The sequence below is a fragment of the Lepidochelys kempii genome, chromosome 8 (assembly GCF_965140265.1).
Source record: "Lepidochelys kempii isolate rLepKem1 chromosome 8, rLepKem1.hap2, whole genome shotgun sequence".
NCBI classification, from domain to species: domain Eukaryota; kingdom Metazoa; phylum Chordata; order Testudines; family Cheloniidae; genus Lepidochelys; species Lepidochelys kempii.
The window spans coordinates 1,696,913-1,723,823 of record NC_133263.1 but is presented as its reverse complement, the minus strand read 5'-3'; the positions used below and the strand labels follow the sequence as shown (position 1 = coordinate 1,723,823).

Here is a 26,911-nt window from a genome sequence, read left to right as displayed (position 1 = left end):
CAGGTCAGCAATCGGCCAGGAAGCTCATCCTTAAAAGCTGTCCAAGCCTGATGCTCCAGCCCGGAGACCTTCAGACTTTGGGCCCCTAAAGGTCTGGAGCTGGGTGTGAAGGACTCTTGTACACCTGAATGAAAAACACACTCGGAACCAACTCAGGCCGTTTGCTGAAAAGAGAGCCCCAGAGGTCAGCTCCTGGAAGGTGCAGGCCAGAGGCCAGGTCGTGGCCTAGGCCTGCCAAGCCTCCCATGCACATGTACTGGGGGAGGGGTGTTTGCCACTGCACACAGCTGTATGTACACAGGGACACACCTTGCACACGTGTGTCGAGTCACTCAAGCCCCCACAATCCCAAGCCCTGGGAAAAAGCACTGGGGTCTGTGCCTGCTGCCGAGCACCGGGGGGAAAAATGCTCCTGCAGCTCTCGCTCGATTGCAGAAGTTTCTCGTGCGCCCATCACCCTCGTGTCCCGTCACTAAGATCGCCCTTCATGCACCAACAAGCCCAAAGGTGGGAACTTTGCTCCTTTTAGAAGCATTTGGGCTGAAACAAAAACTTGAGGCAGTGACTCGTCCGCCGGGCAGGAACAGGCCAACGGATGGTTGCCAAACGACTCCTGAAATGGTCACTCTTCAGCCCCTGCGCTGGTGAACAGTCTGTTCTGGAATCCCAGAGCGCCCCAGGATCTTCCACGGGGCCTCTCTGCAGACACTAGTGCACGCGTTCGTAGAGTCAAGGAAGTTAAAAACTATCTCCTGCTTGTGTTCTGAGCCTGTCTCAATAAGCCTCCTCCAGGCAAAATTCCGGTCTGAACACGACCTACCAAATCAAAATCCAGCCTGTTCTTCCCTAGGAACTTTATCAAAAGCACTTTTCATCCGATTCAAATGCTAATGTAGAACCCTTTTCCAAGTAGACAGGAGTGTCCCGCCTCTGCAATTGTCACAAATAACCTGGTCCCACTTTGCGGGGATTTTGCAGATAACTCCTCTTCTCTGCTCCTCAGGACAGATCTCCCTTTCCTAGACCATTCTGTACAATGTGCCATGTCATTCACAGCCCTTCCTCGGCATTTCAGCACCTCTCCTACCAGGGCCTGGTGGTCTACTACTCTTCAGTCGGTTTTGATGCCTCGAAGGTCATTGCTTCTCGTGATATGCGTAAATCCACTGTTTCGTCGCAACTCTCCCTGTGCGTTCGTGGTTCTGGCTGGCTGAGCACGGCTTAGAAATGTTCCCTCCAGCGGGCGCCCTGTCCGTCCTCTGGGGTTAAAATTGTACCAGCTCGAGCCGTCTCAATGGCGCAAGTAGATCAGAGGCAAACTGGGCTTTGGCCAGCCAAGGGCTCTGTTGGCAGCTTGCTATGCTTCTGCGGGCCACAGCTAGCTGGCAGAAACTGCAGGTCCCAGCATGCCATGCTCTGTCTTCACTTGAGCCACCTGGCCAAGTGACCTCATGGGGCCTGAAAGTCCCCACAGGCAGTGGCTTTCTGTACCAGAGGATGGTGGGTCGGGGCCCCGTTGGCCTGGGTCCTGGGCACAGCCCCTGCCCTGGAGAGCACTGCAGCAACAGGCAAGGTAACACTCCCTGCTCCCTCCTGCCCTGGGCGACTGGCCTCCAGCTCGCCCCGGCATCTTCCCCGGGCAAAGCAATCGGCAGGAGGAGCCCGTGGCTGGGACAGAGGAGGGAGAGGAAGCAGCAAAGCTGGGATCCCTCCCCGCATTCACTCGTTCACAGGACCTGAGCCTTCATTACGCTGACGCTTTCCGACTGGTCAGCCGGGCTGTGCTGGGAGCCCAGGTACTTAGCCCCGGCTCAGTGAGGCTCGGAGGTGGCACCTCATGAAGTCCCTCCCCCACTTTTCCAATAGCTCCGGCTATTTCCAATAGCTCCGGCGGGTACAGCTCCAGCCCTCGCCTGGGGTTTCCTGGGTGCCCCTTGGGGGAGACGCTTGCACTGAGCTGTTGCTCGTGTGACTGCTGTGGGCATCGGGAGCTGAGCAAAAGGCCTGGCAGACTTACCCTCCTCCAGCCATCCTGCGGCCCGCACGGGGTACCGAGTAACTGCGTCAGCCCTTCCTCCCTCACCCTCATCCCCTGCCACTGGTCCTGGGCTGGGCACCTCTGGTCCTCACGCTAGCCATGGGCACGTGCATGCTGCCACGCCTGGCTGGCAGGGTGAGGAGGCAGTGGGTTGTGAGCAGTGTGTCTAGCCAAGCGTGGCAGCATGTCTGTGGTGTTGCAGTGAGGGAGGGGGGTTGGCCTGGCTTGCTGGGAGCGAGGGGGCCGCTGCACGGGAGCAGGTGCAGTTTAGATCCCTACAGTGACCTGGGACCCGCTGCTGGGACACAGACGTAGAGCTGCTGCACCAAGCCAGACCCCGTGGTGGGGGAGGGGGTCCACACCTCTGTTCGCCTCCTCTAAGAGGTGAAATGATGAGTAGCAGGCGCGCTGCAAGGGCCAAATGCAGCCTGGAAAAAGGGGGAGCAGGTCCCCGCAGAGTCTCCAGTGACCTAACAAGGGGAGGAAACCAGGTGTACGTGGTAGTGTGGTGTAACTGGCCTCGATCGGGGTGTGCTCTGGGTGTGTCAGAGCGTGTGACAGGCCACCAGTGTCTTCAGGGTTGACCCCACTGAAGGAAACTCCGCTGGGAGGGAATTCTCTCCCCATGGCGCGTTTGTGAGGCACCTAGCACGACAAGGCCCTGGTCTGATCATAATTGATCATAAGGGCTCTGTGGGGTCAGTGAGGCAGGTGGCTCAGAAAGAGGATGTTGGGTGTGGGCTGAGCAGTGCTGAGCGAGGAGCCCCAGGGACAGCCAAGCCAGGGGAAGAGTTCCTAGGTGAACTCTGCTCTGTCCTTCACGACTGTGTTGTTAACGCTGAACAAAGACAGTTCCGACTCTACGTTGTGTGTGGATTCCAGAGCAAGCGTGGGTAGGTCACTTCCACCCGGGGAGGCAGGGAGGGGAAGGGAAGTGTCACAGAAGAAGCACTTCCCAAGAGGGTATCAAAGAGGAGACACCACAGAGTGTCCATACAGCCCTTCGCTACCCCACCCTGGGAACTCCGGGAAAGGTGACTGCCGGGCTCTGGTCACCCACTTGCTGAGTCCGGACGTTTTTTCACGGGGGAGTGAAATATCTGTTTCCCCCCATTACCCTCAGTCATGACAAAGGGCGGGTGAGCAGATGCGGTGCTTGAGCGGATAAACGTTCATGCCCGTTTTGCAAGTCTGGGTCCCTGGGGTTTGAAAAAAGCATGTGAAGTTATTATCGTAGCAGGGAACAAACACACACGCACATGGCTGGGCCTGCACGCACATACAGATGCCTGCCAATATGCACAGATGCACACGGGGAGCCATGCGTTCTAACCCTGGGCACGCGGACTGTCACGGGGTCCCCGGGCGATGCTCGGGAGCTGCTCCCCAGGAAGCCAGGCAGGACTCTGGGGCAGTCTCCTCTCTGGGAGCAGCCTGTCTGCAGGACACACAGCTCACCCGGCTCCACCTTCCTGGGTCTGACCTCGGAGCCTTCAGCCTCCTCTGCCCCTCCGTGCGCTTCCCCCAGCGAGTCCGCCCAGGCGGGGCTCCTGGGAGAGCCAGGGGGTCCTGCCCCCCAACTCTGCAGTCAGACGTGACTCTCAGCCAGCCAGTAACACGGAAGGTCTATTAGATGACAGGAATATGGTCTAACACAGAGCTTGTAGGTGCAGAGAACAGGACCCCTCAGCCGGGTGCATTTTGCAGGGCAGTGAGCCAGATAACCCCGTCTGCCCTTCACTCCATGTCCCAGCCAGCCCCAACTGAAACTCCCTCCAGCCCCTCCTCCTCTGGGCTTTGTTCCTTTCCCGGGCCAGGAGGTCACCGGATTCCTTTGTTCTCCAACCCTTCAGTCTTCACCTTGCAGGGGGGGGGAAGGGCCCAGGCCATCAGTTGCCAGGAAACAGGGTGCTGGCCATTCTCTGTGTCCAGACCCCTGCACACACCTGCCCTCTAGGGCTCTGCAATGATCATGCACCCTTACCCCACCCCCTAGAGACTTAAGAACTGCCTAGGGGAAACTGAGGCACCCCCACACTATTCGGAGGGAATATTAAGAACAGTCCCGCTTCGTCACACGGACACACAGAGACATGCCCACACCCCCCAGGATACAGGCCCGTGCACAGAGACGTGCCCCCAAGGGACAGGCACAGGTGTGGAGGCGCCCACATGCCTGGCTATGGAAATGGAAACACAGCTACGCCCACGGCCAGGCCTTGCGCCACCGGGCCCCTGGCTTGCAGGGCCCACTTGCTTGCTCTTTGATACCAGGGCACAGGTCCCCCCCTCACCTTGGCTGCGTCCGGAAGCGTTTGATCTCTTTGGAGGATAGCACCTTAATTGGCAGATGGAGACACAGCCGGGAGTGTAAAGGAAATCCCCACTTGTCAACAAATTTGCATCCTTTGACATTTTAATTCTTTCCACGTTGTTTTTTCTCAGACCGGCGCACAAACCGCTGTCATTAGCTTCCCCGATGAGCTCTCAGGCCCAGCCAGGGCTCATTACAGGGGCAGAGGTAGGGGCCTCCCAGCCAGCCCTTACTTAGTTCCGCTAGCAAACACGCAGCAAAGGCGGGGATATTGGCTATAAATCATTTCTAAGTACAGACCGTGGATCTGCCCTTGTCCGGACTCTCTGCGGGGTCGGGTGTGAGGCCGGCTTGCCGTGTAAACTCCAGCTGTGTGTTCTCAGTGGGATCAGCAGAGCTGGAAATGGAAAAGAAAAGGGGAAAGGCCAAGTGAAAGGAGGGGGGGACGGTTAATTCATGGGCTGGGGGGCGGGGAGGGGGTTGTCTGCTTCGGTTTGGAGCGGAAGAGAAGGGAGCCAGACCCGCTCTCCAAACCGGCAGCCCAGAATAATTACCCGGCTGCTATGTGTGTCTCTCCCTCGTGTTTACAGGGCGCTGCGCCGGGGTCAGCGCTAAAACGGGGAAACCGGCTGGTCCCGATCCTGCTGTCACCCCAGCGGTGACTTCCGTGGAGTTACTCCGGATTCACCAAGTCTGAGCTGGAGCAGTCAGACCCCTCCCCGCCCCTTCCATCCTGCAGCCCCGCCGGCCGGAGGCCGCGCAAGATCCAGCCCCGGCCCCCACCGCGGTGGTCAGGGCTCTGGCTGGCCGCTGGAGAAGGGCGCGGGGCCCCCCTGGCTACCAGCAGGCGCCGGATGACCCGGCTGGCGGGCAGGCAGGGCGCTAACCAGGGTGCTGAGGACGGAGCAGCCCCCTAGGGCTCCAGCCCCCTGCCCCCGGGCGGCCCCGTGGCCGCGCTGGGGCCGCTGGCAGGCGGGGCGCAGCGGAGCGAGCCGGCCCCGGGGCTGGGCAGAGGCGCCCCGAGATGGCGGGGGGAGCCGGCAGCTGCCCACTCGCTCGGGGAGGAGAGAGGCAGGCGCGTCAGGGGCTGGGGGGAGGCACCGGCAGGCTGCGGAGAGGAGGGAGGCGGGCTCTGCGCGCAGGGCTGGGGAGCGCTCACTCCCCGCCGGCCACGGGCTGCTGGAGCGTCCCGGGTGAGTGGGTCCCGCGGGCAGCCCCGGAGCGGGAGCGGGAGGGGACGGGGCTTGGCACCGCGGCCCGGGCGCATGGGTCTGGGCGCGCAGCGCACCCGCCCCGGGCCTGCTGGAAGATGGGGGCGCATGGGGACGGCCCCATCCAGGGCTCCGGGTCCGCGGGGCGAGACGCCCGGCGCGTCCCGCAGCCCCCCGCACCCGCCCGCCGGTCGCTGCTGGCAGGAGAAGGAACTTTTGCGCAGAGGAAGCGCAGGTTCGCGTCCCGGCGCGGGGGGAGCCAACCGGGGCGCTCCGATCCTCCCCCTTCCCTCCTCCCCGCAAAGCCAGAGGCTGCCCCGGGGGCCTCGTCTGTCCGGGCTCGGGCTCAGGCAGGAGCCGAGCGGCCGGTGCGGGGCTCCTCGGCCCGGCAGGTGCCCCCGGTGGTGGGGGTGGGGGTGCCGGGGTCCCTGCGTGCCCTGCTGGGTTGTGCACGGCGCTGGGCGCTGCCTCCGGGCACATGGACCCGCCGGCAGCGCCCCGGGCTAATGGTAAAGTGAGTCCGGGATCCCACTGATCCCCCTAGCCGCTCGCCCGCCTGGCGCACCCGGGTTACTCCGGGCCAGGCTGCGCCCGTGCAACTCCCGCTGTGTGTCCCCGCGGCGCTGCTCCGGCCCCTGCCCACTACAGCAGGGAAGCGACGCCGGCCCCTCACCGTCCCCTCGCGGCTGCGGCCAGCGGCCGGGACACACGCGAGGCACTGGGGGCCGAGCCGGGGAACGTGCCTCCCTGCGGGTGCGGGGCTGGGACAGGGCACGCGGGGCTCAGCCAGAACTAGGGAGCTGCAGAGCCCCTCGGGGAGCCCCCATCCTGGGCTGGCGACCCGCCCCCTCTCCCTGCAGCCAGCCGGGCTCAGCTCCCAGTGCCCGGAGCCCCGCACAGCCCAGCCCGCCTGCCCGGGCTGGAGACAGATCCGGGACACGTTCCCCAGTAGCTGCCCGCGGCCGAGCCCCGGCAGAAGGACGCCCCAGCTCCGCAGCGCGGGGGGCAGCTGGGCACAGCCTGTCCTGGGCTGGGCTGCGTCCCCGCTAGCTCCGCCTCACACACACCTGTGTTTGCACCCCGGAGCGGCGAGGGGAGCTGGGGCTCCGGGCTGCAGACCCGCTGCGCCAGGCGGCATTTGCCTTGGGGGTCTCCTGTCCTCTGCATGTGCCAGAATCACAAGAAAACCGCTGGGGGAGGGGGGCGGGCTGCCTGCTGGACCCTCTGCCCCGCTAATGCGTCCCTCCCTGGGCGGCTCAGGGCTCCCCCCGCCTGCCGCTTGCCTGCCCCTGGCCATGGCCGGGCGCTCCGAGCACATCCCCCGACACGGCACGTACACCCCAGGGCACATTGTAGACCCCGGGCACCTCGCCCACCCCCGACACAGCACGTACACCCCACGGCACATTGTACACCCCGGGCACCTCGCCCACCCCCGACACGGCACGTACACCCCAGGGCACATTGTAGACCCCGGGCACCTCGCCCATCCCCGACACGGCACGTACACCCCAGGGCACATTGTACACCCCGGGCACCTCGCCCACCCCCTGACACGGCACGTACACCCCGCGGCACATTGTACACCCCGGGCACCTCGCCCACCCCCGACACGGCACGTACACCCCACGGCACATTGTAGACCCCGAGCACCTCGCCCACCCCACGACACGACACGTACACCCCACGGCACATTGTACACCCCGGGCACCTCGTCCACCCCGCGACACGGCACGTACACCCCAGGGCACATTGTACACCCTGGGCACCTCGCCCACCCCCGACACGGCACGTACACCCCACGGCACATTGTAGACCCCGGGCACCTCGCCCACCCCCGACACGGCACGTACACCCCAGGACACATTGTAGACCCCGGGCACCTCGCCCACCCCTGACACGGCACGTACACCCCACGGCACATTGTACACCCCGGGCACCTCGCCCACCCGCCGACACGGCACGTACACCCCACGGCACATTGTACACCCCGGGCACCTCGCCCACCCCCGACACGGCACATACACCCCACGGCACATTGTAGACCCCGGGCACCTCGCCCACCCCCGACACGGCACGTACACCCCAGGGCACATTGTAGACCCCGGGCACCTCGCCCACCCACCGACACGGCATGTACACCCCGCGGTACATTGTACACCCCGGGCACCTCGCCTGTGCCTCCCTTCACACACACAGACGCCAGCCAGAATCGGCGTGAGACCTGTTCCTGGGGCAGTGCTGGGAAGGGGCCCTGGTGGGGCTGGACAGCGTGTTCATCTCTCCAGATCTGTCCAGCCTTGTGGGCTCACAACTCCTCACCCTCAGTAGCTGCGAACAAGGGAGACAATCAGGTGGAGCAGGTGCCCTGTCGTGCGGGGGGGAGAGGGGAGGGGCTCTATGAGACCATCATGATCCTGTTACACTGGGGGCTGTCTGTGTCTCAGAGCTCAGTGCCCACCCTGCACTCCAGGCCCCAGGCTCTCCTGCCACACTGCTCCATGGGAAGTCCCTGTGGCCAACTCCAGCTGGGCACTGGCCATAGGGAGAACATGGCCATGCCCATCCCCACCACCTCGGGCCTGGAGCAGTGATGCAGGCCCTGACTGGGCTGAGCAGAGTCTTCCTTGGTGACTTTTTTCTGCAGGAGCAATGGGGGGGGTCAGGGGCTCCCCAAGGGGCCCAGAGCTAGAAGGGACAGCCTGGAGGCTGTGGGTCGCCCCTGCAATCCAGCTCCTGCCCCGCACCCTGCTCCCCTTGTGATACACTGAGGCTCCAGAGCCAGGTTCCCTCCAAGCCCCAAGGTCCTGCAACAGCCGGTCCAGGCGCAAGGTGACTCTGTGAGCCCAGGGAGTGGGCAGAGCCCTCAGGGTTCGGGAAAGGTCGGGGACACAGTCCAGGCTGAGTGGATGGGTGTGCTTGCTGGGATTGTTCTGGGCTGGCTCTGATCCCAGACTAGGGGCTGCATGCACCAGACTGGAAATAAGGTGTAACTTTTTAATTGTGAGGGTGATGAATCAGTGGAAGAACTTCCCCAGGGTCCTGGTGGATCCTCCATCACTTAACATCGTTAAATCCAGAGGGGAGGTTTTTCTAACTGCTCTGCTCTAGGAATTAGCCTGCGGCAGGTCTTTGTCCTGTGTTATGCAGGAGGTCAGACTAGACAATCACAGGGATCCCTTCTGGCCTTGCAATCAGCGAGGAGCTGCAGCTTGTGTGGAAAAATCCGTGTTTGTCTGAAACCTCTTCCCTGCCCGGCCCCCCACATGGCACAGTGCTGACAGGGGGGCAGGGGCAGGGCTGGCTGAGTTCACAGCACTATATAAATACGCCACCGTCCCATTCTCCGCAGGCGGGTGCTGCTGGCACGGTGACTGGCAGCGCTGGGTTAGGCAACAGAATCGTTTCCTGGGGGCCGTGGCAGGTGTCCGATTGCCTGGGGGTTTTACACCTAGATTGGACCCTATTCCAGGAAATGGCGAGCCCAAATCAATCCTGCATTGGCAGGGAGACTGCCTGGGTGATGTCATAGGTCTTTCCCCTCTCTAGCAGCTGTGATTCTGTTATTTATGATTATTGCTAAGATTTCTCTTCCTTGTGACTCTGTGGCGACTTGCCAACAGCCTCACTTATCCAAACCTCGTTCGTTCAGAACCTCCTGCTTCCCCCAGGGAGCTGGCGTCCTGTCCCTGTCCCCCCATGTGTGGGCTTTACGGAGAACAGCCCTCCCAGGTGCCCCATCCCACCCCCAAATTATGCTAGTTAATTTTCTGATCCCCGATTCCACACCCAGAAGGCCGGGTTCGCCTGGGGGGGGTGGCATGAGACGTGAGGGGGGAGAGCCACTCTCCCAGATATTAGCCGCAGTGCTCGCAAAAGGAATCGTCTTCCTGATGATGATGCTGTATCAAAGCATTAAATCAAAGGGGAGGGGAGGATGCAAATTGACTACAAATGCTCCGTCAGCAGCCGGGCCCAGCCCGGCCTGGTGGGGAGGGACAGGCTGGTGCTAAGTGCTGAGTTGAGAGCCTGCCTGAATCCTGCTAACGAGCCATTAACTGCCACGACCTCGCCCGAGAAGCGTTCTCTGCCTTGCAAAAATGAACTTAATTATCAAGAACTTACAGTGGCTAATTCATATGAGGCAGGGCTAAAATCAATTGAGTGGGGAGGCTGCCTGCTTTCCCGGGAGCAGCAGGACCCTCATCCCCTCGACACGGGGCTTGCTGCGGTTTGTAGTGGCTGACCTGTGTTTGTGTTTGAAGCAATGTGGTTGACGGGGGTCTCCCCCTGCCCTCCAGCAGCGACAGGCCAGGACTGACGCTAGTGAATGATGATACAGGTGCAGGGGATCTAAGGCAGCCGTGCTCTGCTGGCAGGTGCCTGGCTTGGGAAGCAAGCTCTAATATAAACCCAGGCTGCGTCTCCACTAGAGATGTGAGCCGTTTGTAACTGACCGGTTTAAGCCATGCTGAGGTGGCTCACCGTCTGAATCCATTTCATTCGCACGGCCCTCTGGGTGCCAATCCCCACCTGCTCCACTCACTCCCAGAAGCAGGGCCGGCTGGGAGATCCTGCTGTCGGAGGGTGGGGACGGATCGAACTGTTTCTGCTTTAATCAATTACTAAATCGGCTGCCAGGCCAGCAGGACTAAGCAGGGAATCGGTGTGTGTAGACCCCAGGCGTTCCCCAAACCTTCCAGCGGCCAGGCCCCAGGGCCCAGGCCAGGCCATGGTAAGAGTGCAAATGTGTGACTGCAACCGTAACACCCGTTCCCTGGGCTGCTGGAAGCACCGCTTGAGACAAACCTCCATGGACACTCCCCAAAGCGGCAGGCTTCATTCCAGCTTCAGATGTTCCCGTGTAGAATAGAAATTGGGTGGAACTGCAAGAACCCCTACCCCAGAGCAGCAGGGCTAATGGGGCCGTGCTGCCCTCTAGTGTTTACCGCAGAGCTGGCCCTCCAGTTTAACAAGCAAGTGTAGGCATGGGGCTTGGTACCGAAGGGAGTCCCTCTGTTCTCCACGTGTGCTGGCCAGGACTGTACTCGGAGCACTCTGCCGGGTTAGCTATCCAGGCACGTTACACCAGCAAAGCACTCCAGCCTGGATGCAGCTGATTCCATGGTTTGTGCGAGCAGGGCTTGTATCAGCCCCTCAAGCAAAATACTCTGTAGTGGCAAAAATGCCATTTTGCAGCTATAGCTGTGTCTACACAAGGAGCTTTTGCCAGCAGGGATCACACCTCATCACACACCCCTGGCTGACACGGCTAAGCTGGCAAAGGCTATCGGGGAGACTTGGCCTCTGTATCCAGGGGCTCACAGGGGGCACGAGGAAATGGAAAATGCTGAGCTGGCTTCCACATTACGATGGAAACAGCCTCCTGAGAACCCAGCTGAGGGCAGTCTCCTCTGCCGGCTGTCTCCTGCTGCAGAGCGGGAGGGATGAGGGGGCATCAATTCATACACTGGGGCAAATAAGGAGCTGGGCATAAGCAGGGGCACTCGCCACGGACTCTGATAGGAGTGGTCTCCATTTACGTGAGGGCTGAATTTGGCCCATTGTCTGGCCAGGGCATGCCGGGCTCCATCCCGTCCAGGCAGCCAGCAGAGTTCCCTGGCAGCTGTTCAGCCCTGGGAGGGAGCATGCGCAGTTGCTCCATGGGGACAGAGCACGGGCAGTCCTGTTGGCATGTAGACGCTGCGAGGGGATGCAGCATGCTCAGTGCAGACGGACTCTGCAGAGAAGTTGGCTGCTGAACCCTAAAAAGGTTTTACCGAGCTCGTGTGAACAGCCGTTTCCAGCAGTTCCAAACTTGGGCAGATTTCCCTGGGGAAGACAAAAGGCACGTTCCTGACACCAGGGTGCTACCCCCAATCGCCTTGTGAGAAGTGGCTGAATCATTTTTGCTGAAACATTCAGAAAAGTCCCAAATGGTTAAACTTTGTCAAATTTACAAGCAGCTGAATACTGGGTCTTATGATGGGACACGTCAGGCAACCTTAAGTCTAGGAGCTGCCCATCATCACTGGATGGAATGGGCTGGAGCTCTTCCAGGGGTCTCCTGCATGGTTCTGGAGATATGCAAAGAGGAGTTAGGAACACGGAACCCTTCTGAAAGGGAAAGGAAGGCGCTGATCTGCATGTTAGATCGGTCGTGCGTGAGTCATTGGCATCACGGCCGTGCTGCCTGCCCTCACGTCAAATGGTTCTGGGCACATTCCGCTGGCCCGCGAAGGATCAAATCCCTGCTTGTTTCCAGTCACTTAACCCCACAGCCGAGAACGAGGTGCTCCCAGAGGGCGTCGCTCCAGAAAGTAGGCAGGGTGCAATGAGCAATCTCTGGATGGGCCTCCAGTCAAGCTTGTGCCTTTCACTGTTGTAAAGCCCCATCTGGAAATGCAGCCACTCGAATAGGCTGCAACCTGGTGTGCAGAAGCAGAGCCTCAAGAACTGTCTCCCAGGGACAGTGCAGCTGGTGCTTCAGTCAGCCTAGGGTTAAATGTCCCAAGCGATGGGACTTGCACCTATGCCCTGGGGAGACAGTGCAGCAGCCTAAAGCAGTGCTCAGAGTTCCCATTCTCACTCTGGGCCTGTGACTCCTAGCCACACCCTCCGTGGGGTTTGCACCCATCCAGTAGTTGCAGACTGTCAGGAATATTCTGCACGACTTCTGCAGTAGGGAGGCGTCGGAGGTTTATCAATGTCCTTGGGCCTTTGTTTGCACAGGTGGAGTTTTGGTTCAGATAGAGCAGGGACTCTGTGCTTGTACAGCACCTAGCACGATGGGGTCCTAGGCCATGACTAGGCTCCTAGGCGCTACAGCAAGGTACCCCAGGTAGTCCTGATGCAAAGAGCAATGTCAGGTTACTACAAGAAGAGGACAGGGGATTGACAGGAAGTGAGGATGCTCCAATGGAAACAGCGTAAGGAGAGGGGAAGCCACCTTTCAGCTGTTTGAGGGGAATCTGTCCCCAGCTGGGGTTTGAGGGGCAGGATGGCCTAGTGGTCAGGGCACTGGCCTAGGACCCAGGAGACCTGGGCTCAATAACCTGCCCTGCCACAGACTCCCCAACTGATTTGGGGCAAGGCACTTAGTGCCTCAGCTCCTCACCCATAAAAGGACCCTGACAGCACTGCCTTACCTCGCAGGGGCACCAGCGGCTCACTGTGATAATGGGGCCATGTAAGTAACGAGGCAGACAGGTGTGAAGCAGGAAACCTCTGGGCTGAAAGCTGCAGCTTTGCTAAGTGGTAGCTGGGCTTGTCGCTTCTTTCCTGGCATCTAGCAAATCTCTTTAGCAGCACCAGAGCAGATCTGCTCCCCCGCCAGTTAGCAGAGGTGCCCACACAGTCCGGCCAGCTCATTGTACCATGAACCCACAGCAGCCAAACACAGGGTCACTCCAGTATCCATCCCGGACCCCACGTGGGTCCCTGAGGCAGAAAAACAGCCATACGTCTCTGTACAGCTGCCAACTGAAAAGAGCTTAGTTCCATCCAGGGCTCCATTGTATGCGGGGGGCTGGGTGGTGGCCACGGTGTGTCATGCGGCTATTCCAGCCAGGCTGGGGCGAGCTGCCAGCTGGCTTTGTCCCCTCTGGCTGTCTGGCCAGCAGTTGGCAGACAGGAGCCCTGGATCCTTCCAGCAAGTGGGAAGCAGGGTGGTTGTAAGTCTGTCTGAAGCTGCTGTGGTGTAAAGTGTGTGTGTGTGTGGACAATCGCACACTGAGCGTGGGGTGAGCGTGTGAGAGGTAGACTAGGTGTGCGGGAGGTGCATGAGAGAGAAAGAGCCGGCTTGTATTTATCAGTCTAATTATTTCCCTGAGTGGATCCATGACTAATCCTGCGAAGGCAGCTGGTGAGCGGGGGCCAGGAACACAGCCCTGGGCACCCACTTTCGGTTCTGGATGCCAGGGATTCTGCATGTGTTGGCCTGTATCCATCTGGGTCAAACTGGAGTGTCCCGCGCAGTCCCACGTGGCCTGCTGCACTTCATCCCTACAGTCACCTCCCTTTGGCCCCGGAGACAAGCTCACCCCGTCATCGTATGCGCCATAGGCTTCCGTGGGGATTGTGCAGGAAGATTGGGGCCTGAAAGTGATGTCAGTGGAGTTAATCCTGATTTACACCATTGCAAGTGAGAGCAGAATCTGGCCCACGATTTGCATCTCAATAGCAATTCCTTTCCCCCGCCCTATCACCGCCTCTGGTGAGTGTGACATGGTTCCCTTTGGGCCTGACTGCGCCAGCAAAGACTAGGGCTAATCACAAGAGCAAGGTTACCCCACCGCTCCTTGCCCCAGGCTCTGGAGTACTGGCTGTCAGGGGGTCCCCGGGCGATGCTCTGGAACTGCTCCCCATGAAGCCAGGCAGGACTCTGGGGAAGTCTCCTCTCTGGGAGCAGCCTGTCTTCCACCTTCCCGGGCCTGACCTCGGAGCATTCAGCATCCTCTGCCCCTCCGTGTACAGCGAGTCCGCCCAGGTGGGGATCCTGGGGAAGCCAGAGGGTCCTGCACCCCAACTCCGCAGTCAGTCGTGACTCTCAGCCAGCCAGTAAAACAGAAGGTTTATTAGACGACAGGAACATGGTCTAACACAGAGCTTGTAGGTACAGAGAACAGGACCCCTCAGCCGGGTCCATTTTGGGGGGCAGTGAGCCAGACAACCACGTCTGCCCTTCACTCCATGTCCCAGCCAGTCCCAAACTGAAACTCCCTCCAGCCCCTCCTCCTCTGGGCTTTGTCCCTTTCCCGGGCCAGGAGGTCACCGGATTCCTTTGTTCTCCAACCCTTTAGCTCTCACCTTGCAGGGGGGAAGGGCCCAGGCCGTCAGTTGCCAGGAAACAGGGTGTCGGCCATTCTCTGTGTCCAGCCCCCTGCACACACCTGCCCTCTAGGGCTCTGCAATGATCATACACCCTTACCCCACCACCTAGATATTTAAGAACTGCATAGGGTAAACTGAGGCACCCCCACACTATTCAGAGGAAACATTAAGAACAGTCCCACTTCGTCACAAAGGCCTCTGCACTGGCTCTCAGCCCATCTCACTGTGTCTCTCCTTCCCGGCCAGGTGGCACCTGATCCTAGGAGTCCGGCCCACAGCACTGGATGAGAATTCTGCTGTGGTCTAGAGCGCACTGATCCGGCCCAGCAGCATGGACTTTGTAATGAAACAAGCATTAGGGGGTAAGTCTGTTCTTCATATTTGGATCGTGCCCGCCTGCCTGCCCCATGCCCTCCTGGCTGGGTGTCTGAGAAAGGGTCCCACACTGAGGAGAGCTTGGCCTAGGACTGTCTCAAAGGCTGCTGCTAAAGGGGGAGACCCATGTGGATTGTTTCTCTCTGTCTACGTGCCACCTGGGTGCCAGGAGCCAGGTGTAGGGAGTTCTCCCAGGGGAGCCGAGTCCAGCTGTGGTCCCATGCACCAGCTCCCCGGTCTCTCTCTAACGGCCATGCTGCTATTCCCTCGCGTCCCATCCCGTGAAAGAGCCAGAAGCAGCAGGGATCCTGTACCCCTGGCATCAGGCTGGCGGGCCAGGAAGTGCCTGGAATACCTGGAGAGCTGACAAACCCTCCACCCCAGCCCGTCCCCGCTTCAGCAATAGCCCCCGCTCACTCACCCTGGGGGTCCGGCAGCTCGACTCTGCTGGGAATGGAGCCCGCAGCTTTGAGACCCTGGGAAGTCCCCGGTATAACTCACCGGCGAGCCCCAGGCAGGCAGACGGGGGTGGGTGCTAGCCACACGGAAGGGCTAGATAACGACAGGCTGAGAACAGCTGTAGCAGGACAGAGGTGGCAGCTGTTTTAATCCCTGAACTGTTTCATACTCAGAGCTCTGGCATCACACACTGAGGGGAACTTCCAGTGGGGTTTTGATTTTCCTGCTGCCAGGTGAGGCCGTTAGCCACAAGGGTTCCCAGGGCCACCAGCCTCGCTGACTGGCTGGCGTTTTCCCTTGTCACCCTGGCTAGTGGAGTTGGTTTGTGTTGGGGTCCTAGCGAAGGGACTTGCCTGGCCCCCGTGACTCTTGTATCTGAGCCCCTCCCAGTCTGTAATGGATTTACCCTCCCACCCCCCTGGGAAGACGGGCCAGGGCTTTGATTCCCATTGAACAGACTTGCCCACGGCAGCTCAGGGTGCTTGTGGGAGAGCTGAGACTTGACCTCAGTCCCACTGGGCTGCCCTCCCCTGAGCAGCCCCTGGCTGATCGGGAATCCCTGTCTGGTTGAGGTCATTGTAGCTTGACAGTGATGTGAAGGGCCCTGGGGAGGCAGCTCCCTTCCCCGTGGAGTCACAAGAGACACTAAACTGAGTGGTTTGCAGAGCCCAGGGGCCTGGCATGGTCAGCGACACGGGGACAGCCCAGCAGCTATGTAAGAATAAACCAACCCCCCTGGATTCTCCGGGGGAACAGCAGGGCACCTTGCACCGAAAGAGAGTGCAGTGACAGGGGAGGCCGGGGAGGGGCAGGACACAGCAGAGAGAGCAGCCAGTGGGGCTGGGGCTGCAAGCACGGCCCAGAGCGTCGGCCGAGGGGCAGAGCGGAGCCACAGGACATGACGGTGGGCCGCGGGTGTCTGAGAGGAGACGGTCACGCTGCTGCCCTGCCCCACGGGGAAAGCCCCCTGCCGGCAGTCCAGAGACCCAGCTCCCTAGGACAGGCAGAACTGGAACACCCGGAACCCAGCACCTTCCTCCATGGCATCTCTGCCGTTCTCCCCACAGCGAGCTCAGCCCCAGCCCAGCCCCCAGACCGCTGCCACGCGCTGCCCTCCTGGCTCTAGGCTGCAGCACTGGCCTCACTGGCCTGGGCGAGGGGCCAGCCTGGAGCAGCTCCAGCTGGGAGAGCTGGTCCCTGCATGGGGAGGCTGCTTGGCAGGGACCAGCACACTGCACCAGGGATCACTGGGCACCAGGCTGGGTGCTCAGGGTGCTCTGAGGGCTTGCCCTCTCTGCGGGGGGCGCCCCAGCTCCGCAATGTCTGCTCCCCAGCCCCAGGCCTGATGCTGGATGCGTGTGGGGCGGGGGCGGGGGGGCAGGGCAGCTCTGTATCAGCAGTGGGTGGCATGTTGCCAGGGCTGCCTAGCCTGATGGGGCCTCGCGAGACATGGTCACACCCCAGCCTTCTGCTGCTGCTTCCAGCCTGGTGCCCCCGGGCACTCCCCGGCACGGGCACCGGCTGCCCCACCTCCCGCTGGGCCCTGGGCCTGCCCTCTCCAAGGTACGCCTCATGCCACACTGTGGGTCTGCAGCACAGCCTCGCCCCCTTGCCCAGCACTGCGGGCAGTAGCCCCCCAGCAGTCTCTGTGCTGGTCCTCACTGGCTGGGTGCCAGGGGAGCCTGGCATCTGCAGCGGCTGGGCAGCTCCACTGTGGAAGGGGGAGCCCCTCAGCCTGGCCCTGGCACAGAAGGTGGCAGGAAAGGCCCCAGGGGGCCTGCTCTCTCTGAGGCCGTGCTGGGCCCAGGACAGGGATCTGGCTGCGCGTCCAGGAACCCTTCTCCTCGGCATCTCGCTAGCTCACGACTGGTCTGCTCAGGTTCTTGCCTTTGCATTCGTGGGGGACAAAACTTCACCACCAGCTCCGTGGGCTTTGCCGGGAGGGTCTGGCAGTGCACCTGGGCGCCCACCCAGAAGCGCCCGGGGGGGTCCAGGTTCCCACCCAGAGAGGTGTGGAGGGTCTCTCCCCATCTGGGGGGTCTCCACTCGTGACCTGCGGCTCCGGGGTTCCATGCTGAGTGACTTGCACAGCTCTGTGGCTCACGTCTCTGCCCAGCACCGGGCCAGACCTGCCGCGGCCCCTCCCGGGAGAAGGCACTTGAGCTGAGCCGTGGGTCGCCTGTTTGCTCGCTGCTCCCATTGCTAACCTGTAAACTCGCCGTCTCTGCTGTCAAAACACATCAATCTGCCTCCCATCGGAGCAGGGAGGGGCGAGGGGAGCCGCTCCTTGGGCCACAGCCTGGCTGCCCCCTCCCCTCTGGCTGTCCCCTGGCCCGGCTCCCTGCATCCCCGCTCCTTTGGCATTAGCTGCCACTGATGCTTGGCCACGTTGTCCCTTTGCCATCACCCACCTCTGGCTGCCTCCTTGCTGGCCCTGCCCAGCTCCGAGGCTGTGGGACGCACCCCGAGGGAGCCCCTCTAGCCCTGCCCAGGGTAAGACTGTTCCCTCCTGGACATTTCCTTACCGTTTGTCCAGGCTGGACTGCCTTTGCCAGGCCCTGAGGCTCCCCGCCCCCTGCCAAATGGGCTGTGTCTGCACATGGGGGCTGCTTTGCAATCGTGTCCCCCGTTCAGCTCCTCAAAGGGGAGCCCAACTAGGAAGGGGTGGTCCCAGCCGAGGCCTGCACACAGCCCCCCCTGCCCATGCAGCCCCCAAACTGCACCGGCTGGGTGCCCTGCCAGGGCTCATTGCAACCCGGGAGTCAGCGAACGTCCTGTCCACAATCGCCCCCAAGTCTTCTCTCCTGGCTACTGCTTCCCGGGGGAGGGGGTGTCTGTGTGGCAGGCTGCGGCCTTTGGGATGTCTCAGGGGCAGGTGCCTGTGCAGAATCTCCCACGGATCTTCCCGGCCTTTCCAGGCGCCATGTCACGCTTGCCTGCCCTCCTGCTCTTGGCGGAGCCTCCCTCCCTCCATTGAGGCGCCTGTAATTCCTCGGCTGAAGGGCACGGGCCAGACCCAGCCTGGCACAGAGCCCCGGCCGTCCCGCAGCCTGGCTCTGCCGCGGAGCAGGGCTCTTTGTTCAGAGCCATGCTGCAGCCAGTTTGAAAACGAATCAGCAGGCGCCGGGTGTGGACACTGCCCCCTGCGTAGCAGAGGGGGATTCCCCGAGACGCTGTCTTGGGAGCCTCGCTGGCACCCTGCCGCCCTGCAGCTGCGCCTCAATGACAGGAGAGAGCTGGGTTCCCAGCCCACCAGCCTGCGCTGCTGAATGCCTGGCTCCGGTGCTGGCAGCTGGCACTTCCCAGACTCACTCCAGGGTTACTCTGTGCCCCAAGCCCCTCGGCTGCCAGTTTACGGGGTCCCGGCAGTCCAGCTATGAGTCAGGGCTCCTGCTGGTCTCCAGGCCAGGCCCCGTGAGTGCTGGGAGACCCCGCCCCAGATGCCCTGGGTAGAGCCTGTTCTCCGGGCCTCCCTGCCCCAGCTGCCAGATGGGGTACAGCCCTGCCTGGCCCCCAGGGGCGTTATGGGATAAATACAGCGCGGCTGCTGGGCAGACAGGAATGAGGGACAGACAGGGAGATACGTCAGTCCCGCCTGTGACACGCTCATTCGCACTGGTGTAAATGACTGCACTGGAGGAGGGGCAGGGCAGCCCCAGGCCGCTGGTGAGCTGCAGCAGCGTCTCATTCCCTAGTCGCCTTCCTGCCTCTCCCAGTTCTGCCCCTCCTGGCTGCGGCCAGGCGGGGGCCGGCAGGGGATGGCGCCAGGCAGCTATTGGAGGGGGGCATCTGCTTGGGGAGCCCTGAGCCCCGGCCGCAGCCTTGCCCCCCTTCCCATGCTGCCTGGTGTGTCCTGTGCAGGGGCCACCAAGGACATGGGGAAGATGCTGGGCGGAGAGGAAGAGAAGGATCCCGACGCTCAGAAGAAGGAGGAGGAGCGGCAAGAAGCCCTTCGCCAGCAGGAAGAGGAGCGGAAGGCCAAGCACGCCAGGATGGAAGCCGAGAGGGAGAAGGTCCGGCAACAGATCCGGGATAAGGTGGGTGAGGCGGGGCAGCGGGGCTGGAGTGTGACTGTGTCACACAGACGGTGCCCAGCCACAGCCTGATGGGCCCATGCGGGAGTCGGGGGAGCCCTGTGCGGAGATGGCTCGGGGGCTGGCGCTGTGATCAAGCTGGGGCCATAGCAGGGCCAAGTAGAGAGGGACTCCCTGCTCTGGGCAGTCACGGGGCCACCCCGGCAGCTGCTGCTCCCTCCCGCCGCTGCAAACACCCCGGAGCTGGCTCAGCGCCCCTCTGCCCCCTCCCAGTGCCAGACTCTGGACAGCCCCATGGGGCGGGGCTCGAGTGACTCCGGCTCAGCCAGACATGCAGCAGTTCTGCAGGAACCTCCCATACGACACCCCTGAACGCCGCTCGCCTCCTTCGCCCCTCCTGGCCCTGTGCTGAGCATGCTGCCCACGCTGCTCCCCGTCCTGTTCTGATCCCCGTCCCGCCTGGGCTCTGAGACCGGTAGGCTTGTGATGTAGAGGGTGGTGGTTTAGGGCATCTGGGCTCCACCAGTGAGTAGAACTGAGCCTGGAGCCAGGCAGGGGAACTGACCAGGCTAGTTTTGAAGTGCAAAAGGCAAAGGAACTGCTCTCTGAGCTCTGTGGGGTGGGGCAGAACCGGCCCCCAGGCCCCTGGTGCTCTGCCCCGCCGGACGTGGTGGGAGCAATAGGGTTTTTCAGTGGGCACAGAGGGGAGGGCTTGTGGCTGCAGGGATTTCATCTGGCCGCTCTCTGACTGCGTAGCTCCCATGCAACCGCCAGCCCTCTGCGTCCCAAGGGCTGCGACTTCCACCTGTAACGAGAAGGGCGGCAGGTCCCATGTCAATGAAGGAGATGGTGCGTCCTGCACACACGGCGTCGGGGAGGCCGTGGGGTGCAGAGTTCTGTGCACTGGATCACTGACTCCCTGCCCGGGGGCCTGCCTGATCCCGGCTCATCTCTTCGCCAGTGTGCTGAGCTCCAAGGGGAAGTCAGTGTCCTGTCCTGTGCTCGCTGCCACGGATCCCTGTGCCGGGCACACTGCCCAGGTTTAGGGTTGGGGTCTCTGTGCCATGGCCAATGTCCAGGCCTAGGGATTCTTGCATGGTTTCTCAGCTGGCTGCAGCCAGGGCAGCTGCACTGGTGACAAGCCGCACATTCTCCAGCCTTGCTCCGGGCATGGGGGGGAACTCTGCACAGCTCCTCTTCTGGGAAGTCAGGAAGGGGAGGAGGCTGGGGACTCGGGCGGGGGAGGCCAAATGCGTCATTTCCCCTCTATGCTGTGGGATCCAACCTGCCCCAGGTGGGCAGGGAGTGTTACTCCCATGGGTGGCCCATGTATGCAATGAGCTTGGTGGGTCTTAGCCTGGTGCTTAGTAGGGCAGGGTCCCCATCACTAAAGAGCCACATCCCCATTGGCACTAAGTGGCAGCCTGAGCAAAGATGGGGAGGACAGACTGGGCCATGGAGACACAGTTCCCGTCTCGGGCTGGGAGAAGCGAGCCACTGCCCTCCCTGGGCCTGTTCTCTGCATGGCAGGGGAGGCCCTTGCTGAGCTCGCTGCGGGGAGCAGGGCGGAGCTGGGGCTCTGGTGTCCTAGAGCCCGTCAAACCCGGGCCCATGGGAGCCACAGGCAGAGCATGTCCCTGGCCCAAAGCACCTGAGCAGCAGTGAAATGCTGGTAAATTAACGACGGTTCCCTGGGGCCAGGCACAGTGCACGTGTTACCCGCCCTGGTGTAACACCCCTACCCTCCTCTGCATGGAGGGGGACCCTGCTCCAGCACACACACCCCTTGGCACATCCGGGGTCTCACACACCCCTCCGTACGCATCCCCAGAGTGCCCCCTGCACCTTCACACACCCACTGCTGCGCACACAGCTACACACTTGCTCCCACAGAGCCCCTCTGGCACACACAAAACCCACCTGCCTATGGCCCCCTCCCTGGCCTGGCCAGCCCTTGCAGCAGGAGCCCCGGGTGCTGCTGCCTTTGAGCCTGGGTTTGGACACAGCCGAGGCTTGGCCCCTTTCTCACTGGTGACACTGTGAGAGGCAGCAAGACCTGACTGGGGAAAAGCTGCCCCAGAGATTCTCCCCCTTCGCAACTGCTCCGAAACTCTGCCCCACCCTCGCTACGCGCCCCTCCTGCCACCGCAGCAGGGGATTAGCTTGGAACGGGGGTGGGCTGGGGGGGGGTCCTTATCTCCCCCGCCTGCTGCAAGCGGCCGCATGACAGCCTGGAATTGTCGCTCGCTATCTGCCATCTTTAATAACCCGCTGAGGAGCAGATAACATGGCCACATCGCGCCAGGAGCTGCCTCGGCCCAGACGCTGGGGAAGCCCGACTCTAATCACAGATGCCTCCAATATCCTGTGAGCCGAGACAGATGGGAACAGGCGATTTCAGGCAGCGGGGCTCTGCCAGCCGGTTCCTCCTTTAGCCCGTGCGGGAGTGGGGGGAGCTGCACCGTGTCCTTTGCGTGGCCGGAGGCGCCCCAGGGCAGCTGGGGACGGGGAGCCTGGTCGCTTTGCAAGCTGGGCCTGGCCGTCTGCCCCGTTCTCGCCTGTGGGAGGAAAATGAGGAAAGGATGAGTGGCTGTGATGGGCTTCGGCCCACACCTGCCCCGGGAGCCTGGCAGGCGGCCTGCACGGCCCGGGCAACGCTCTGGGCACCGCTGCTCACGGGCTTTTTTCTTATGGAGACAGCAGCACCTAGATGCCAGGGTGGTGGGCATTAGAAACATGACAGACCAAAGCGCATCCCCCAGCCCGCCCCGGAGAGGCAGGCAGGGTAGTTGGCTGGGTGGTGAAGGAACATGGGCCTGGCCAGACACATGCCCAAGGCTGGCGTCATGGCAGTGCCAATCCCCCTTGCTGTGCTAGGCTCTGGCTGTTACCCGCCGCGGGCTCACAGGGAGGGGCTCGCTGAGGGTATCAGCAATGGACGGGAAGGCTGCTCTCTGCTGGGCTGGCATGTGTTCAGACCCGCAGAGAGGTGTGTGTGCATTTGCACACCTGTCTGCACACTCACAGCACTGCACATGCTGGGGCAGGCCAGTGGCTGCAGACCTGGCCCCAGAGGAGAGGGGCTCCCCAGGCACTGAGAGGCCCGGTCTGTCTCTGCCCCACAGTACGGCCTGAAGAAGAAAGAGGAGAAGGAGGCAGAGGAGAAGGCGGCGATGGAGCAGCCGTGCGAGGGCAGCCTGACGCGCCCCAAGAAAGCCATCCCGGCGGGCTGCGGGGACGAGGAGGAGGAGGAGGAGGAGAGCATCCTGGACACGGTGCTCAAGTACCTGCCCGGGCCCCTCCAGGACATGTTCAAGAAGTAACAGCCCCGCGCCACCCCCCCGCCCGGGCCCACCCCCACACACTGGGGCGCACTGGACCGGGGGGGGGGATTTTCATTTCTTTTATTTCATTTGGTTTTTGTTCCAACTCAGTTTCGAAGGGAAGATCCCAGATGTGTCCCCTGTGCCCAGAACCCCTCGCTGCTCCAGTGGGGCGGACGAGGCAACCAGACCAAAACCCACCCCCCGCCTGCTGAGCTCCGGGCAGCCGGAGCCCCAGGCTGGGCACTGCCAGGAGCCCAGGGCTCCCCCTTCCTCCCTCGCCCCTCAGCCATACGGAGTCGGAGTTCTGTTGTGCCAAAGTGCCAGCCGGTTGCTTGGCAAATCCCCCCGGGCGTGGGGGGCGAACTGGGACCAAATTCACTGCAGTAACCTCATGTCGGCCGGAGGGTGGGGCAGACGGTAGGGAAAGGCACGGCTCTGCCCGCTCTCCATGCCCCGTCCCTGCCCTTCACTAACTTCAGACATTCCTCAGTCCCACACTGCCTGCCTACTGCCAGGGGTTAGGGATGTGCTGGCATCAGGAGAGCACCCGCAGGCTGGGGGCTGTGCCCCCCACAACCCCGGCCCTGCCTGGTCTCAGCCCATGGAGCAAAGCAACCCTGGCCCGTTCCAGCTCTGCAGCTGGTGGCTGTAGATGTCCTGCCGGGCCAGGTTCCAGGGGCCATCCTGGGGGCTGGCGCAGAGGGGACATGGTGGGCTACAGGCCTGGCTCCCAGCGGCGCCGCCCCACAGCTCTGCCCCCTGCCCCGCCCCCCAGCTGCTGTGCCCATTTCTGTTGCATTTTGTTTGGGCTTCAGGAAGGGGCTGTTGGGTCCAGCCCCTCCCCTGGTGCTGGGCAGCCACACGCTGCCCCTCGCCTGCCGCAGCAATCACCGGGGAGAGCCCTGGAGCAGGGGCTGCGGTACACAGGGGGACACGTGGACTCCCCAGATAACCCTGCCCCGGGGCAGCAGGGCAACTGGTGGGACTGGGGGGGCCGGAAGGAAAGATGAAGCCTTCCTCACCACTCTGCCTCTGCCCCCAACCCCTCCGCAGGCCCAGGCGCGACCCCAGCCATGCCTGTGCCCCGGGAGTCACGTCCCCCGCATGTCTCCAGCCAAGCCGAGCCCGTATGGGCGTCCCTGGCCGAGCTCGGCCCTTGGGGGGATCAAGCCGAGCACCTTTGCCATATTCAAGACCCTGCCCATTAGGGCAAATGGTTGGGGAGGAGATTTATAAAAAAAACAAGGGCCAGAGTTGGGCCCAAGGAACTGGGGGTTCCCGCCTCCGCTCCCAGCCCCGCTGCACAAGGAGTGTGTGGGGGGGGTCTTGGGTCTGGGGACGATCCTAGCATGTTGCAAGGCTGGAGCCCAGAGGGCGGACGCAGCAGTTAGCCCTCCGGGTGTCCCCTACCCAACGATTCCCATTATGGCAAGGCTGCCAGCACCTGTCTCCCCAGCGCTGCCCTGAGCTGGCTGCGGGCAGCCCGTGGCAAGGCTGAGCAGCCTCCAGGGGGGTCCCACTCAGCACACTTCACACCCTGGCCCTCGCCCACATTCCTGCTATGCCCATCGCTGTGGTATCTGGGCACCCGTGCCCACTGACATACACTGAGCCCTGGCTGGAGGGACCTGTCCTTCTGCCACGCTCGGCCCCTGCTGGTATCTCTGGCTCATGGCTCCTGCCTCTGGGCGCCAATCTGCCCCTGCATGGCTCCAGGGAGCTCCCCCCATCACCAGGGCAAACCAGCCCTGGCTCTTCCCTCCACGGCAGCACCAGCCCGCCCAAGGACACAGGCAGCCTCTCCTGCGCCTAGCCCGGGCTGCAAGCTCATTGCCCAGCTGCAGCAGTGCTGAGCCAGGCAGAGCGAAGCGGCCGAGAGCTGCCCGCCCGAGCTCTCACCAGCAGAGACAGTCCCACCCCATGCCCTGAGGCGGGTTCAGAGGCCCAGGACTTGTCTCCTGTTTCCCAAAGGGGTTTCTTTGCTTGGGGTGGGAGTTCCCGATTGCATCCCAGGGTTTCCCTTTTCCAGGGGTTTTGTTTTTGCCTGCGGGTTGAGTCTGAGAGAAGCCACAAAGTCTCGCTCGCGTCTGTGTCCTTCTCCGATAGTTAAAGCCATATCAGTTAGACTGCAATACATGCAACGCATGCCAGCGAGCCGCGCCGCCGTGCTCCAAGCCTGCGCAAAGGAGCAGAACCGGGCGGGAGCCCCCGGCCCCCAGCGTCCACGTCTCAGGCCACCCTTGGCCCATGTGTGTTTCCGCATTAGTGTTTGTGTAACAGGGTACACTCACCCCAACCCTCTCATCCTGTCTGCTAGTCACTGCACCAGATGGTCACCCCATGGCCCAAGGGACCCCAGTGCCAGGAGGGGCAACGGGGGGGGGGCAGGGGCCCAGGACTAGGAGGGGGGGCACTGTGCGGGTCGATGGCACTGGCCCTTTGGCACCCGCAGCCAGGGCTGACAAGAGCAGGGGAATGGGGGGACAATGGGGCTGGGGGCCTGAGGCCAGGCGGGGGGGGGGGGGGAGACACACAATGTATGTAACATCTGTGTAAATAAAGTGAACCGGGAGGGGGTGGGGCTGCAGTGACCATGTGGTTCCAGGGCCCCCCTCATGTCGGGTGAGGGGCCTGCCCATCACCCGTTGGGCAGTGAAGCACCATGCACTGCGGCACCGCTGCTGTGTATTTTCCCCACGTGCCCGCAAGGAGGGAGAGTGGGGGTCACCTGCTGCGCTGCCCAGGGCTCCCCCCAGCTCGTTTCAGCTGCTTCCATTGTCTGACGCTCCCAGGGCTGAATGGCTGATGTCTGCAACCTGCAATAAACACAAACTCCACCATGGGGCAAAGGGCTGATCCGCCAGACCCGGGCTCCCCCTGGGGCGGCCTGCGTTTGGTTTATACTTTTACCACTAGACCGAGAGGCCTGCGACCCTCTGCGGAGGAGGGCGACTGGAGCCGACCGCACAGCTGGCTGCCCCGGGGTCGTGCGGGCCTGAGCAGCTGTACTTCACGGCTTGGTGAGATGAGGGGCCGGCCAGCAGCTCACAAGGCCAAGTCCCTGCAGCTAGGGTGGGTACGTGAGGACCCCCCCGCTCCCCAAAGGGGCTGCAGGCCCAGGACACAGCAGCAGGGTTTCTCCTGGCTGTGCCACAAGGGCGTTTCAAAGGGGCTCGATTCTTGTCACAGGCTTTTCCTCCCCACCTGGAAACTGACAGGAGAGAAGCCCCAATCTTGTGTGTGAGAGAGAGAGAGAGAGAGAGAGAGAGAGAGAGAGGGCTCGCGTGTTTGTGGCTTTGAGTGCGTGTGCAAATGAGTGTACAAATACGGCTGTCTGGCGCATGAGAGCATGCCTGCGCACCGAACCATGTGCCGTTTGCACCTGAGCAAGGGGACAGTAGGCGTGACAGGGAGCGTGCGTGTACACGGCTGGATGTGCGCCTGTGGGTGGGTGGACGCCTGCGCACGCTTTGCTTGTGTTCCCGCCCGTGCCCTGGGGCCGGCCGGCCGGCAGAGCGTCGCCAGAGCCTCCAGGGGCATCCCAGCGCCCCCTCTAGCTCTCACCTGCTGGCAGCGACACCAGCCCTGGGGCTGAGCCAAGCTCACTTGCTCGATGTGGGGAATGTAAAGTCCTGCACGTTAGCCCACCAGACTGCTGGATCCATTCTCCCCTGCCCAGCCCCCTGATAGTGCTGCCCAGCGCAGCCCCCCACCCACCCCGGGGGCTGGCTGACCACATAAGGAGGGGGACAGGCCCCCCCAGACGGGGAGAGCTCCGGGGAGCACACTAGAGCACCAGGGAGGAGGGTTCCTTCAGTTGCTGGATGTGTGACCCTGCACTGACCCCCCAACCCACAGAATACACCCCCTCCTGATCCACCAACCCCCTCTCAGCCACTAGCTTCTCTGCAGAAACTCATGGGGCACAGAAGGGCCCTAACCTTTCCCTGCCCCCTGATCTCCTGGTGCTCACACCCACCTGAGAAGTGCTCTTGGGACAGGGGCCGGCCCAGGCAGGGGTCCCTTGCCAGCCATGCGGTGACCATCCCACTCCAACTAGTCTTCGACGAAATAATAAAATAAAGGAATTTGTACGTTGCCCTACGTCTGACCTGAGTGCGCTGCGGCCCGCAAGCTGGGACAGCCCCCCCCACCCCCCAGGTGGGCCCAGAACGGATCAGTACGGCCAGTGTCTGCACTGCCGGGGGCGCCAAGGGCTCCCAGCGTTCCTGGGCCTGACCCGGATCCAGAGGGGAGCTGCCTTTCCGAAGGGGCCACAAGGTAGGGCAGCAGGACAGGGAGCAAAGCAGAGCTGGGGGGCA

General features: G+C 62.3%; 1 protein-coding gene across 4 annotated transcripts in view; it reads left to right on the top strand.

Annotated features, from left to right (window-relative positions):
* CPLX2 (complexin 2) overlaps window positions 1–26,688 on the top strand; it is a 72,252-nt gene extending 45,564 nt beyond the window's left edge. For 2 of the 4 annotated variants that reach the window (XM_073355175.1, XM_073355176.1), the window contains 3 exons: window positions 14,642–14,757; window positions 19,091–19,266; window positions 22,389–26,688. In XM_073355175.1, coding sequence (XP_073211276.1) covers window positions 14,727–14,757; window positions 19,091–19,266; window positions 22,389–22,586 — 405 coding nt within the window. In that variant the 5' untranslated portion in view covers window positions 14,642–14,726 and the 3' untranslated portion in view covers window positions 22,587–26,688. Of the gene's footprint in view, window positions 1–5,459; window positions 5,546–14,641; window positions 14,758–19,090; window positions 19,267–22,388 lie in introns of those variants that run through there. The other 2 variants (XM_073355177.1, XM_073355178.1) reach the window with 2 other exon arrangements.
* The last annotated feature ends 223 nt before the right edge of the window (window positions 26,689–26,911 follow it).